Source organism: Chlorocebus sabaeus, chromosome 10 (genome assembly GCF_047675955.1).
Source record: "Chlorocebus sabaeus isolate Y175 chromosome 10, mChlSab1.0.hap1, whole genome shotgun sequence".
Lineage (NCBI taxonomy): Eukaryota > Metazoa > Chordata > Mammalia > Primates > Cercopithecidae > Chlorocebus > Chlorocebus sabaeus.
Window position 1 is genome coordinate 68,804,130 of NC_132913.1, and position 14,570 is coordinate 68,818,699.

General features: G+C 36.4%; 1 protein-coding gene across 3 annotated transcripts in view; it reads right to left on the bottom strand.

Moving 5' to 3' along the window:
- Positions 1–14,570, bottom strand: part of CERKL (CERK like autophagy regulator) — a 135,141-nt gene that overhangs the window by 13,540 nt on the left and 107,031 nt on the right. For all 3 annotated transcript variants that reach the window (XM_007965533.3, XM_073019850.1, XM_073019851.1), the window contains 6 exons: positions 12,807–12,881; positions 11,873–12,050; positions 11,736–11,795; positions 10,961–10,986; positions 10,757–10,865; positions 7,845–7,941 (listed from right to left, as the gene is read on the bottom strand). In XM_007965533.3, the coding sequence (XP_007963724.3) occupies positions 7,845–7,941; positions 10,757–10,865; positions 10,961–10,986; positions 11,736–11,795; positions 11,873–12,050; positions 12,807–12,881 (545 nt within the window). The remainder of the gene's footprint in view (positions 1–7,844; positions 7,942–10,756; positions 10,866–10,960; positions 10,987–11,735; positions 11,796–11,872; positions 12,051–12,806; positions 12,882–14,570) is intronic.

Below are 14,570 nucleotides of genomic sequence, written 5' to 3' on the forward strand. Positions count from 1 at the left end.
ATCAAATGAACGAAATGAAGCGAGAAGAGAAACCAAAAGAAAAAAGAAGAAAAAGAAATGAACAAAGCCTGCAAGAAGTATGGGATTATGTAAAAAGACCAAATCTACATCTGATTGGGGTGCCTGAAAGTGAGGGGGAAAATGGAACCAAGCTGGAAAACACTCTTCAGGATATCATCCAGGAGAACTTCCCTGACCTAGTAGGGCAGGCCAACATTCAAATCCAGGAAATACAGAGAACGCCACAAAGATACTCCTCAAGAAGAGCAACTCCAAGACACATAATTGCCAGATTCACCAAAGTTGAAATGAAGGAAAAAATCCTAAGGGCAACCAGAGAGAAAGGTCGGGTTACCCACAAAGGGAAGCCCATCAGACTAACAGCAGATCTCTCGGCAGAAACTCTACAAGCCAGAAGAGAGAGGGGGCCAATATTCAACATTCTTAAAGAAAAGAATTTTCAACCCAGAATTTCATATGCAGCCAAACTAAGTTTCATAAGTGAAGGAGAAATAAAATCCTTTACAGATAAGCAAATGCTTAGAGATTTTGTCACCACTAGGCCTGCCTTACAAGAGACCCTGAAGGAAGCACTAAACATGGAAAGGAACAACTGGTACCAGCCATTGCAAAAACATGCCAAAATGTAAAGACCATTTAAGCTAGGAAGAAACTGCATCAACTAACGAGCAAAATAACCAGTTAATATCATAATGGCAGGATCAAGTTCACACATAACAATCTTAACCTTAAATGTAAATGGACTAAATGCTCCAATTAAAAGACACAGACTGGCAAACTGGATAAAGAGTCAAGACCCATCAGTCTGCTGTATTCAGGAGACCCATCTCACACGCAGAGACATACACAGGCTCAAAATAAAGAGATGCAGGAAGATTTACCAAGCAAATGGAGAACACAAAAAAGCAGGGGTTGCAATACTAGTCTCTGATAAAATAGACTTTAAACCATCCATGGTCAAAAGAGACAAAGAAGGCCATTATATAATGGTAAAAGGATCAATTCAACAGGAAGAGCTAACTATCCTAAATATATATGCACCCAATACAGGAGCACCCAGATTCATAAAGCAAGTCCTTAGAGACTTACAAAGAGACTTAGACTCCCATACAATAATAATGGGAGTTATTCAACACTCCACTGTCAGTTATTCAACTGACAGTGAATAACTGTTGATAGTTATTCAACACTCCACTGTCAACATTAGACAGATCAACGAGACAGAAAGTTAACAAGGATATCCAGGAATTGAACTCATCTCTGCAGCAAGCAGACCTAATAGACATCTATAGAACTCTCCACCCCAAATCAACAGAATATACATTCTTCTCAGCACCACATCGCACTTACTCCAAAATTGACCACATAATTGGAAGTAAAGCACTCCTCAGCAAATGTACAAGAACAGAAATTATAACAAACTGTCTCTCAGACCACAGTGCAATCAAATTAGAACTCAGGACTAAGAAACTCAATCAAAACCGCTCAACTACATGGAAACTGAACAACCTGCTCCTGAATGACTACTGGGTACATAACGAAATGAAGGCAGAAATAAAGATGTTCTTTGGTGAGAACCAATGAGAACAAAGATACAACATACCAGAATCTCTGGGACACATTTAAAGCAGTGTGTAGAGGGAAATTTATAGCACTAAATGCCCACAAAAGAAAGCAGGAAAGATCTAAAATTGACACTCTAACATCAGAATTAAAAGAACTAGAGAAGCAAGAGCAAACACATTCGAAAGCTAGAAGAAGGCAAGAAATAACTAAGATCACAGCAGAACTGAAGGAGATAGAGACACAAAAAACCCTCCAAAAAATCAATGAATCCAGGAGTTGGTTTTTTGAAAAGATCAACAAAATTGACAGACCACTAGCAAGACTAATAAAGAAGAAAAGAGAGAAGAATCAAATAGACGCAATAAAAAATGATAAAGGGGATATCACCACCAACCCCACAGAAATACAAACTACCATCAGAGAATACTATAAAGACCTCTATGCAAATAAACTAGAAAATCTAGAAGAAATGGATAATTTCCTGGACACTTACACTCTTCCAAGACTAAACCAGGAAGAAGTTGAATCACTGAATAGACCTATAGCAGGCTCTGAAATTGAGGCAATAATTAATAGCCTACCAACCAAAAAAAGCCAGGACCAGATGGATACACAGCTGAATTCTACCAGAGGTACAAGGAGGAACTGGTACCATTCCTTCTGAAACTATTCCAATCAATAGAAAAAGAGGGAATCCTCCCTAACTCATTTTATGAGGCCAACATCATCCTGATACCAAAGCCTGGCAGAGACACAACAAAAAAAGAGAATTTTAGACCAATATCCCTGATGAACATCGATGCAAAAATCCTCAATAAAATACTGGCAAACTGGATTCAGCAGCACATCAAAAAGCTTATCCACCATGATCAAGTGGGCTTCATCCCTGATGCAAGGCTGGTTCAACATTCGCAAATCAATAAACATAATCCAGCATATAAACAGAACCAAAGACAAGAACCACATCATTATCTCAATAGATGCAGAAAAGACTTTTGACAAAATTCAACAGCCTTCTTGCTAAAAACGCTCAATAAATTCGGTATTGATGGAACGTACCTCAAAATAATAAGAGCTATTTATGACAAACCCACAGCCAATATCATACTGAATGGGCAAAAACTGGAAAAATTCCCTTTGAAAACTGGCACAAGACAGGGATGCCCTCTCTCACCACTCCTATTCAACATAGTTTTGGAAGTTCTGGCTAGGGCAATCAGGCAAGAGAAAGAAATCAAGGGGATTCAGTTAGGAAAAGAAGAAGTCAAATTGTCCCTCTTTGCAGATGACATGATTGTATATTTAGAAAATCCCATTGTCTCAGCCCAAAATCTCCTTAAGCTGATAAGCAACTTCAGCAAAGTCTCAGGATACAAAATTAATGTGCAAAAATCACAAGCATTCGTATACACCAGTAACAGACAAACAGAGAGCCAAATCATGAATGAACTTCCATTCACAATTGCTTCAAAGAGAATAAAATACCTAGGAATCCAACTTACAAGGGATGTAAAGGACCTCTTCAAGGAGAACTACAAACCACTGCTCAGTGAAATCAAAGAGGACACAAACAAATGGAAGAACATACCATGCTCATGGATAGGAAGAATCAATATCGTGAAAATGGCCATACTGCCCAAGGTAATTTATAGATTCAATGCCATCCCCATCAAGCTACCAATGAGTTTCTTCACAGAATTGGAAAAAAACTGCTTTAAAGTTCATATGGAACCAAAAAAGAGCCCGCATCTCCAAGACAATCCTAAGTCAAAAGAACAAAGCTGGAGGCATCACGCTACCTGACTTCAAACTATACTACAAGCCTACAGTAACCAAAACAGCATGGTACTGGTACCAAAACAGAGATATAGACCAATGGAACAGAATAGAGTCCTCAGAAATAATACCACTCATCTACAGCCATCTGATCTTTGACAAACCTGAGAGAAACAAGAAATGGGGAAAGGATTCCCTATTTAATAAATGGTGCTGGGAAAATTGGCTAGCCATAAGTAGAAAGCTGAAACTGGATCCTTTCCTTACTCCTTATACGAAAATTAATTCAAGATGGATTAGAGACTTAAATGTTAGACCTAATACCATAAAAATCCTAGAGGAAAACCTAGGTAGTACCATTCAGGACATAGGCATGGGCAAAGACTTCATGTCTAAAACACCAAAAGCAATGGCAGCAAAAGCCAAAATTGACAAATGGGATCTCATTAAATTAAAGAGCTTCTGCACAGCAAAAGAAACTACCATCAGAGTGAACAGGCAACCTACAGAATGGGAGAAAATTTTTGCAATCTACTCATCTGACAAAGGGCTAATATCCAGAACCTACAAAGAACTCAAACAAATTTACAAGAAAAAAACAAACGACCCCATCAAAAAGTGGGCAAAGGATATGAACAGACATTTCTCAAAAGAAGACATTCATACAGCCAACAGATACATGAAAAAATGCTCATCATCACTGGCTATCAGAGAAATGCAAATCAAAACCACAATGAGATACCATCTCACACCAGTTAGAATGGCAATCATTAAAAAGTCAGGAAACAACAGGTGCTGGAGAGGATGTGGTAAATAGGAACACTTTTACACTGCTGGTGGGATTGTAAACTAGTTCAACCATTATGGAAAACAGTATGGCGATTCCTCAAGGATCTAGAACTAGATGTACCATATGACCCAGCCATCCCATTACTGGGTATATACCCAAAGGATTTTAAATCATGCTGCTATAAAGACACATGCACACGTATGTTTATTGCGGCACTATTCACAATAGCAAAGACTTGGAATCAACCCAAATGTCCATCAGTGACAGACTGGATTAAGAAAATGTGGCACATATACACCATGGAATACTATGCAGCCATAAAAAAGGATGAGTTTGTGTCCTTTGTAGGGACATGGATGCAGCTGGAAACCATCATTCTCAGCAAACTATCACAAGAACAGAAAACCAAACACCACATATTCTCACTCATAGGTGGGAACTGAACAATGAGATCACTTGGACTTGGGAAGGGGAACATCACACACCGAGGCCTATCATGGGGAGGGGGGAGGGGGGAGAGATGGCATTGGGAGTTATACCTGATGTAAATGACGAGTTGATGGGTGCTGACGAGTTGATGGGTGCAGCACAGCAACATGGCACAAGTATACATATGTAACAAACCTGCACGTTATGCACATGTACCCTAGAACTTAAAGTATAATAATAATAAAAAATAAATTTAAAAAAATAAAATAAAAAAGAAAGAAAAAAAAAAAAAGAGGAGACTAACATAACAAGTTAGGGGACTGGTAGTGAGGAATGAGGAAGAAGGAACAATCCAGGGTAACTTGGATGGGTAGAAAGTGGTGCCATTGACCCGCACAGAGCAACACAGAAGGAACAACTTTAGGGGAAAAGGTAAGGTCAGCTGTAGACATGTTGGCCTCCAGATGCCGATGAGTTTCAGAACCTCTGTGGCATACAAGAAGACAGAGGTTCTGCAGATAAGATGAGATGACAGAACCCTTGGGAGTGTATGATGATCAGATAGTTCAAAAGTGAGGGGCAATGAGGCTGTCCAGGAGAGGGCATCCTAAGACGACAAGAGCGCTGTAAACAAATCCTGGGGGAAGAACTCACATTTAAAGTTTTAAACTCCCTACCAAAAATGGTCACAATGAAAGAGAAAAGTATGGACAGTGAGAAGGGGGGCAAAGCAATAGGATGGAGGTGCAAGGACTTTGAAGGGTAGTGTTCACCCTCTATCTAATTTTACACAGAGATGGGGAAGGAACAGGAGCCACTCTGCACATGGTAGTTTCAATCTGTTTTACAGTGTTATACAGTAACGCTCGCTTATTCAACCTGGTAAACATGGTTCAGAGAAGCAGATGTTACTCTCCTTAAACTGAATTGTCACATTTTCCTTCCTGAATACCAGCACTGCTATGAATTATGCAGTAGATATGATTTTTACATAGATCTGATTTTCATAATCTTACAAAATTTATATAAATTCACATTTTTAATGTCACCATGAAGGAAAGAGCCTAAATACACACACCTGTGTAGATAATTAACAAATCAAATTAACATTGCTTGAAAGCAGTCACCCTGGGAATCAATCTAATTATTCTTACTATATACACTATACAAAATATTTTAGAATTATTTGGGAAAAAAAAATAGCATGGATTTTAATTTTTGAAATTTGATAAATAAATCAGAGTTAAGGCCAGTGAATCACACACTGGCAACTGTTTCTTGTGTCAAAAGCAAGATATGCCTGGTAGAGTACATGAGAAAATACGATAAATCCTGCATAATATTATCTCTTTTAGAAGGCATCTTCCTATTGACACAGATTTGTATTATTTTCTGTATGTCTGTCTTTATGGGTAAGGGAACCACTACTTTTAAAAGCAGAAGAAAGGTATATTGATTTAACAAAAAAAAAAGAATGTTTACAAAACTTGCCTAAGAGACTTGCCCCATGGGCAATTTCAAAAGAGATCTTCCATAAACAGTTTGTGCAACATATACCTCCCCAAAATAAGTACAGAACTTCTCAGGGTTACATTAATAGGTTAAGACGATTTAAGTTCTCAAATAGGGGTACATGAATGAGGTTAATAGTCATTTAACTTCTCATTTATGTAATAAAAAAGGATTTGGAAAAACTTCTACCAATGTAATGATACTTATCCTGAGGAACATGGAATTTTGAGTGCTTAAAATCATTTTCTTGTTTCTATTTTCTGACTTAAAAACAGCAATGAATATATAGTGCTTTGGGTTTTTTAAAAATTGATTTTAACGTTTAGAAATTTAGTAAAATGTGAAAATGCATACATTCCTTTGAAAAATCAGTAAGTCTCCATATTCCACCCAAACACATACATAAAGTTGTTACGCAGGCTCACAACCTACATTATCTCTGCTGATCTACTTTGACATATAAGGAAGTGGGACTGTATCTAATTTTTTTATGATTTACGTTCCTAAGCAGCCCACTTAGTTGTTCAATACATGAGGATCAAATAATGTTATAGACAGAAGATCAAACTTCATGAAGATGACCTAAGAAAGTTTGAAAATATAATGAGGCAAAAATGGAAAGACTTACAATGGCTATGGTACATAAGCAAGGTTCAGCTGCCAGTCATTGGCTGGGTTTACTCTCCTCCTCCTCCTCCCATCTGTGCTCTCCCAACTATATCCAAGCACCATTTTATAACTTCAAGAATGTGTGGGCCGGGCATGGTGGCTCACGCCTGTAATCCCAGCACTTTGGGAGGCCGAGGTGGGCAGATCACGGGGTCAGGACTTTCAAGACCAACCTGACCAACATGGTGAAACCCTGTCTCTACTAAAAATATAAAAATTAGCTGGGCGTGGTGGCATGAGCCTGTAATCCCAGCTACTCAGGAGGCTGAGGCAGGAGAATCACTCGAACCCAGGAGCTGGAGGTTGCAGTGAGCCAAGATCACGCCATGGCACTCCAGCCAGAGCAACACAGTGAGGCTCTATCTCAAAAAAAAAAAAAAAAAAAACAAAAAGTGTGAAACTATAGGGTTTTACAACCATACCTATGTACTTGAAAGACTCACAATTTCAGAAATTCACATATTTCTAGGATCATTTTCCTAATAATCAGGTCAAAATATCTGTCAAAATAATATGGTTTGTAACAGTTACTGTTTCTTTTTAAAGCAAATCACTTAAGTGGAAATATATATCTTCACACATCCTCATTTTGAATGAATATTTATATAAAAGTCTCATATTTTTAAATACATATATACAGATCTATTTCAATCAATGAGCATAGGCAGATATGCAAACAAATGTCAGGAAGATCTAAAGATCATAACTTTAGAAAGTCTGCTGCCATAATATCAAGAAGGCTACACTCTCAAGTTTCACTTCTTTTCATTCTGAAGAACAGCCTGAGTATGTAATTTTATCTTTAATTTACTTCACATTGCAAGATAACACTACATTTCTCATTTTATCTTTGTGGTTATATATACATAACCACTAATTCATCATTCAAAAAAGGCCAATCTATATTAATACTGGTGGATGCTTTTCAAAATTTGGATGAAACAGATTGGAAAAAAAGTTTAATATATTCAGAAGAAAATAAAACCTTCTTATGAGGCAGGACTCGATGTCAACTCTTGTAGCATCTTCTTCTACATGATTAATAGCTTTACAAATAAGTAACAAAAAGAATTTACTATACCTGATTTTTTACACCGGCATATCTTTTCAGGTGTTTTATAAATTCTGGCCGAGAAGTGTTTCGGGCAATTATAAGAGCCATACTTCCATTATTTAATCTGAAATTAAATATTTCTATTAGACATTAAGAAGTTTACTGAGAGATTATACCAAAAATTATGACACACTGTTCCTTATAACAAGTATACTGTTTATTGAAAGTATTGGACAAGACAGATAAATCACCATGTTACATTTACCTAAAATTCATAAACCGTATCTTGCTATTATTTTTTAAATGATGCAGGCTTTCAAATGAGTTTTATTAAATCATTGGCTTCCTTCTCAATAAGCTCTTACATTAGAGCATTTTACAAACCAACCATCAAGCTTCCTACTCACATATCAAGACATAATTTAAAGTATAATGTAATTAGAAACTCTAAATGTGAAACTATGTTGTTAAAAGATGTATTATAGAATAGTTAATATGCACAAGTGGTGTAACAAATAGCTCAACAGTTTCTAAAATCTAAAGTGTGATTTAAATATTTATTTATGGACAGAAGGTCTAAGTGACATAGGAAATGAAATAAATCAAAGTGGCCTTTGGATGGATGAAATGGAGTGAACAAATGCTGCCACACATGTTCAGTTAAATGACTGAACATTTTAATCTTGCATAACTGTTCCATCCAATATATGAGACTGAAAATTCAGAGGTGTAATTTAGTGCCAAAACAGCCACTTGCAAATGCATCAAGCTATAGAAGGCAGTTTGCAGAAATACATACAAATGACTTCTAGCTTGATTTCAGTGCAAACATGAAGTTAATCTAACAACAAAATAAAGAAAGAGCTCTTAGTATCTTATGGAAGCTCAAGTCAGAGCTGTAAGGGACCTTAGAGATTATCTCATCATTCACTCATTTCACATAGAAGGAAAAGACAACTCCAAGTTTAAGTGATTTGTTCAAAGGCACACGGAGAAAAAATGGTCACCAGCACCAATACCCCAGGTGCTCAGCACTCTTTCCATCATGCTGCTGCTTCCCAATTAAAAATAAACAGCACCAAAACATTCATGGTAGTGTTACTGTGCATCTTTTTTAATTGCATAATTTTGTAAACATTAAAAGCATTATCCTATGCCTGCTTTGCAATCTTTACTTGAAATAGAAACACAACATACATGGCTGACACTGCTTTAAATGTCTCACATCTATGAACATATTTAATCTTAGAATACTTAGAATACAAGAATATTAGTTCCTATTGGCAATTTGCACTGAGATACTTTAACATAAATTATTATTTATCATGGTGGGGGAAAAAGCAGAAAGTAAAATCTCCTGTTCAATCATCCTGAATCATCAGAAGCTACATCTCTGAAAAAATCTCTGGTCAAATGAGTCTTGATCGAAAGGCCTTTGCAAAGATGGCATGTTGTGATTATAAACCACAGAAGAAATCTCTAATTAGTCATCCTTCTCTGAAAAATTCATCAATACTGATTAAGCCTGGAAAGTCAACAGCGGAATTCTAGTCAAGCTGAACATTTACGGAGTGGCTTTGAAGGAGCTATGAATCAATTGCTCCCAGAAGAGGTCTACCCTCCCAAGAAGGTCCTTGAACAAGCAGGGTTAGATAAACATTGTCTCAAGTCCTGCCAAACATAGCTCCTTGGTCAGCTAGCCACGTCTTCAAGTTTAGTCAGGGAAACTACATTACAAAGGCACACAGCTATCTAGGATTTCTGAGGGTGTGGGGGAAAACCACCAGGCTCAATTTCTAAATCACACAAGGTTCAAAATACTCCTTTCAAGTTTTAGCACTAGATATAATTAATGAGGACCTTGCCATCTGGGTTTTCAATATCCAAGTTTGCAGTTTTTCTGTTTTCTTCTCTAACTTTGAATATTTCCCTGTTTATTGGCTATATTTCACAACACACATGATCCTTTCTCCTACGCTCTACAGGATTGGATTTAAGAAAGAAATATTTTCAGCCCCATAATGGACAGCTGCTTAAGAAGAATGTGCAAGAGAAGGAATGTCTATATCCTATGGATAAAAAGATATATATAAGACGTCTCACATTTCATTCCATTGAAAATGTGGGCAGGAGATTGATATGCGCTACTATTCACATTATATAGAACTGAAATGTTTCTTTTGACTAAAGGTATCTGATATGGTTTGGCTCTGTGTTCCCACCCAAATCTCATCTTGTAGCTCCCATAATTCCCATGTGTTGTGGGAGGGACGTGGTGGGAGATAATTGAATCAAGGGGTGGGTCTTTCCTGTGCTGTTCTCATGGTAATGAGTAAGTCTCATGAGATCTGATGGTTTTAAAAATAGGAATTTCCTTGCACAAGCTCTCTTGTCTGCTGCCACGTGGGATGTGCCTTTCATCTTCCACCATGATTGTGGGGCCTTCCCAGCAACGTGGAACTGTAAGCCCATCAAACCTCTTTCTTTTGTAAATTACCTAGTCTTGGGTATGTCTTTATCAGCAGCATGAAAACAGACTAATACAGTATCAAATATACATATATGTGATTTTTCATGCTAAGGATGTTTATGTTTGCATTAAAGTTGGAAAGCAAAGACATTCACAAGAAATATCAGCATTTAATATAATGTTCTCCACAACTAAATGAATACATCAAGCAAAGTAGGCATAAAATTATATCAATGAAACTTAGGAAATATTTTAGCCTCAGTGACCTTAAATAGTCAATGATTATCTGATAATTATTCTAGTTCAACAATTGTTCTCAACCTACTGTGATGACAAATCCCTTAGACTCTCTAATATACAAAGATGAACTACCAGTTAAGTTTCTAGCTAACCAACAGTTAATTGGATATCCTGGAAAAAAATGGTCTATAAGAAATGTATCAACAATTCAATAAAAATGCTTACTAACCTGGTATTAGGTGCCAAGCCTCTAGGTGCCACTGAACACAGGCAAGGAATTGCCATAATGCTGACATTCAAGAACTGACCCTGGATCATTTGCCATTGATCATTACAGTCTAAAGGTAATGAGAGTGATTGGTTATTTTCCCTCACCAGAGCAAAATGTCAACAGAACCTGGCACAGTTCTCAAGGAGATACTTTTGTACTCACCAGATTTGGGAGATCCCTGTGCCCTCCTAAAAGAAAGAAAAAACAAAGCTATAAAACAGGTAATGCACGCGCATGTGCACACACACACACACATCGATTAAATATGAGAAAATTAGTGAACTCATCATTACATATGTTACTTTCTTTGATTAGATAGTAAAAACGTGTACAATTTTGTTGCTGCCAACATAATGTGTTGATTCATTTAAAGATAAACTAGTATTATAAGGAACAATAATTTACTATTTCTTTAAAGACTATAACCCTTCTTTAGTATGGCTTTAATATTTATATTACACACTAGACCAAAATTATGAGGGACAAAACTGTGTGTTTTGTTCATTTTTTGATGCATTGTTGTATTCAAAGTGCCTGGCATATAATAGGCACTCAATAAATAGCAAAAGAAAAGGGAAAAGGAAAGAAAGGGAAAAAGGAAAAGAAGGAAATGAAAAAGGAAAAAAATAAACGAAAGAAAAGGGAAAGAAAAGGGAAAGGAAGGGAAAAAGAGAAAGGAAGGAGGGAGGGAAGGAGGGAGGGAGGGAGGGAGGGACAGAGCGGGAAGGAAGGGAGGAAAGAAAGAAGAAAGAAGAGAAAAAGGCTGAGCAAGTGGTTGTTTGCTTACTAGGACATGTAAGAGTCTGTGATTCTATATTCTTTACTACTGTGTTAGAAAAATAACCAAAGATCCTAAGTCTGATCAATTGTTTGTCAGAATGTTTTATGCTTTAAAAAAAGATGCAGGTTATCTGTATCACATTGCGTTTTTCCCTACCTTTCTTGCACATCATCAGAGCTGTTAAATGGTAAAAATGATATTTCACAGTCTTCTGCCCTAAAATATAATGAAATTTGTTATTAACAGTCATTGAACCTGGGATACAAAATTATTGGTTTAAGAAAAAGACTTACTTAAGTTTTGCCAGTGCCTTAACAACAGCAAAATCTCTCCGTTGGTTAGGGGACATCCATCGATATTTTTCTGCCAGAGCCAAAGTTCTTCCACCAAAGCCAAACATGGCTGAGAACCCAAAGCGAAGAAGCTTGCCAGCGGTGCTAAAGGTGCAGACATCGACCAGCTGTACATGCCCTTGAATATTATATTAAATATTAGTCAGTGAGTATAGGACTTGTATCAAAACAGCAAATATAAGAGAGCATATTTATTGGCTTATAGGAGAATATCTCAAGGTACAGTAGACCATGAACATCCTTACTTTCTCTTCAGTTCCCTTTATCTATAACTACAACAATAACCCTTTTTAACTTGTTCAGGTGCTAGTGAAGAAACACAGAGTACTAAATTTTTCAGCTTATTGCTATTTCTATGAAACATGGTCAAAGAAAAGTAGATGGGCAAGGTAAACTTAGATTTAGCAGTACTTTGGTATTACATACACCTGAGCTTATATGCTTTCTACTAATTGGGATAATAAAATATCTATAGACATACACTGGCTGAAATTTTTTTTCTGGTATGTTTTTTCATTAATAACATAATCCTAGTCCTAGAGTCTTGGTACAGTCCTACAACAGTGTTGATATATTTAAGGAGCATGTATTAATTTTCTTCATCTGGTTATAAAATTATTTTGAGCACACTACATTCTTTTTCTATAGAGATTATAGTAAAACTTAGTTTACTGCTCTTTACAAAGCAAGTATTTTGAAAAGACAGGAAGTGCACATAGTGAAGCACTACTTTTGTATCTTTTAGTCAAACATTTCTCTACTTTGAGAGACAAAGAACCTGCCTTTCCTTAAAGTCTGATGGAAATAAGATAGCCTTCCTTATATAAATCAAAATTTCCTTATAAAATGTGAACTGCTTTGGAAGAATTCTTACCCATTATAATGTGCAACGTTGCAGTTATCACATGAGGAACTCCATGAAGAGAATGTGCCAGTACATTGGTAGATCCTGCCAAAGCAATTTTAAAACATGCACTATCAGGGTAGAATGTGTTCAATTAACATTTGCTCTTACTTTATATAGATGTCATTCTGCAATGTTCAGATGAAAAATAAATGAGAATTTATAAAATCAGAAAAGTTAATGTGAATATTAGAAGTTCTTATTCACACTATAGATGCACATCAAATGTCTACACAATTATTTGAATATTTAAATTACTTAGGAATTTAAAAATAGTTTATAGTAACCGCTTACAGCTTTTTTGATCACGAATGTCTATTTTCTACTTCCCAAATGCTAGCTATATCAAAGCCCACTCCATCCAACCTTAATGAATGGGTTTTTAGCTTCAATGCCAAAATGAGGATCAACAGCAAAAGGATGCCTCTGGGGAGCAGAGACAAATGCATACATAAATAAAAGAGAAAATAATCCAAATAATAACTCAGAAAAATAAAATAACTACAAGCTACAAAAAATATGCTCTAAATACATTTAATGAGTCTTAGAGGTAAGCTCTTAGCCAAATGAGAATCCCCTGTTATCTCACAAATGTTTCCTACATTGAAGAAAATGTTTAATTCCATTGTATTTTCCATGTATGAAGATTTGTATTTGAAACATTATTTCTGATTTTCGTGATTATTAGAATTTAAGACACACCTGGATTTTCCCCACCAGTCCACAGAGGCAAAGAGCTCCCCAAGTCAGGCCCCTTCAATGTTTATGTGTGACTGAAATCTGAGATACAGGGGACAATACCAGCTAGCCCCTCCCATTCCCAGGAGGCTAAAGAGAATTTAAAATTATTAAGAACAGAATGAATGAAGCTACAACTTTTCTTGAATTAAAGAATATAACAAGTCCAGTAATAGCCAAGAGCTGTGAAAGCATGGATGTGGTGTTTTCCGGTTATCAAGGCAAAGACCAGTCCTCTGGATTTTGCTAATCAGAAGCATTTCTATGTGATCATACATAATTGCTTCCATTTGTGTTACTTTGAACTGATATGTACTTGGGTTACTAAATTGGAGAAGCTGAGGCAGCTTAGCCATTATCAACCAAGAGGTCATTAAAATCATAATTTTTTAGGTAACTAAGAATAAACATATTTAATTATTAATAATAAATAAGCACAATTACTTTTAGTAATACCAATGCAAAGAAAAGTTTATTGTGATGAACTGGCAAACTGGTTCCAACTGATTCACCAAAAGGCAAGTTATGCTGTGACCCTTGTTACTCAAAATATGGCCTACTGTCAAGCAGGAATGACAATACTTGAGTGCTTATTAAAATGACTTGCAGGAGTTGAGAAACAATGTCTTGTACCTCAAGAAGACAATAATGCCCATTCTCACCACTCTCATTAAAATAGTACTAGAAGTGCTAGCCAGAGCAATTAGGCAAGAGAAAGAAATAAAAGGCTTCCAAATCATAAAGACGGAAGCTAAATTGCCTTTGTTTGTAGGCACGATCTCATTTATTTTGGAAACCCTAAAGGCTCCATGAATGGTCAGAGCTAATAAACAAACTCAGTTAAGTTGCAGGACACAAAATCAACATACAAAAATCAGTAGCATTTCTGTACACTTACAACTATCTGAAAAAGAAATCAAGAAAACTATCTCTGCACAGCAAAAGAAACTATCATCAGAGTGAACAGGCAACCTACAGAATGGGAGAAAAATTGTG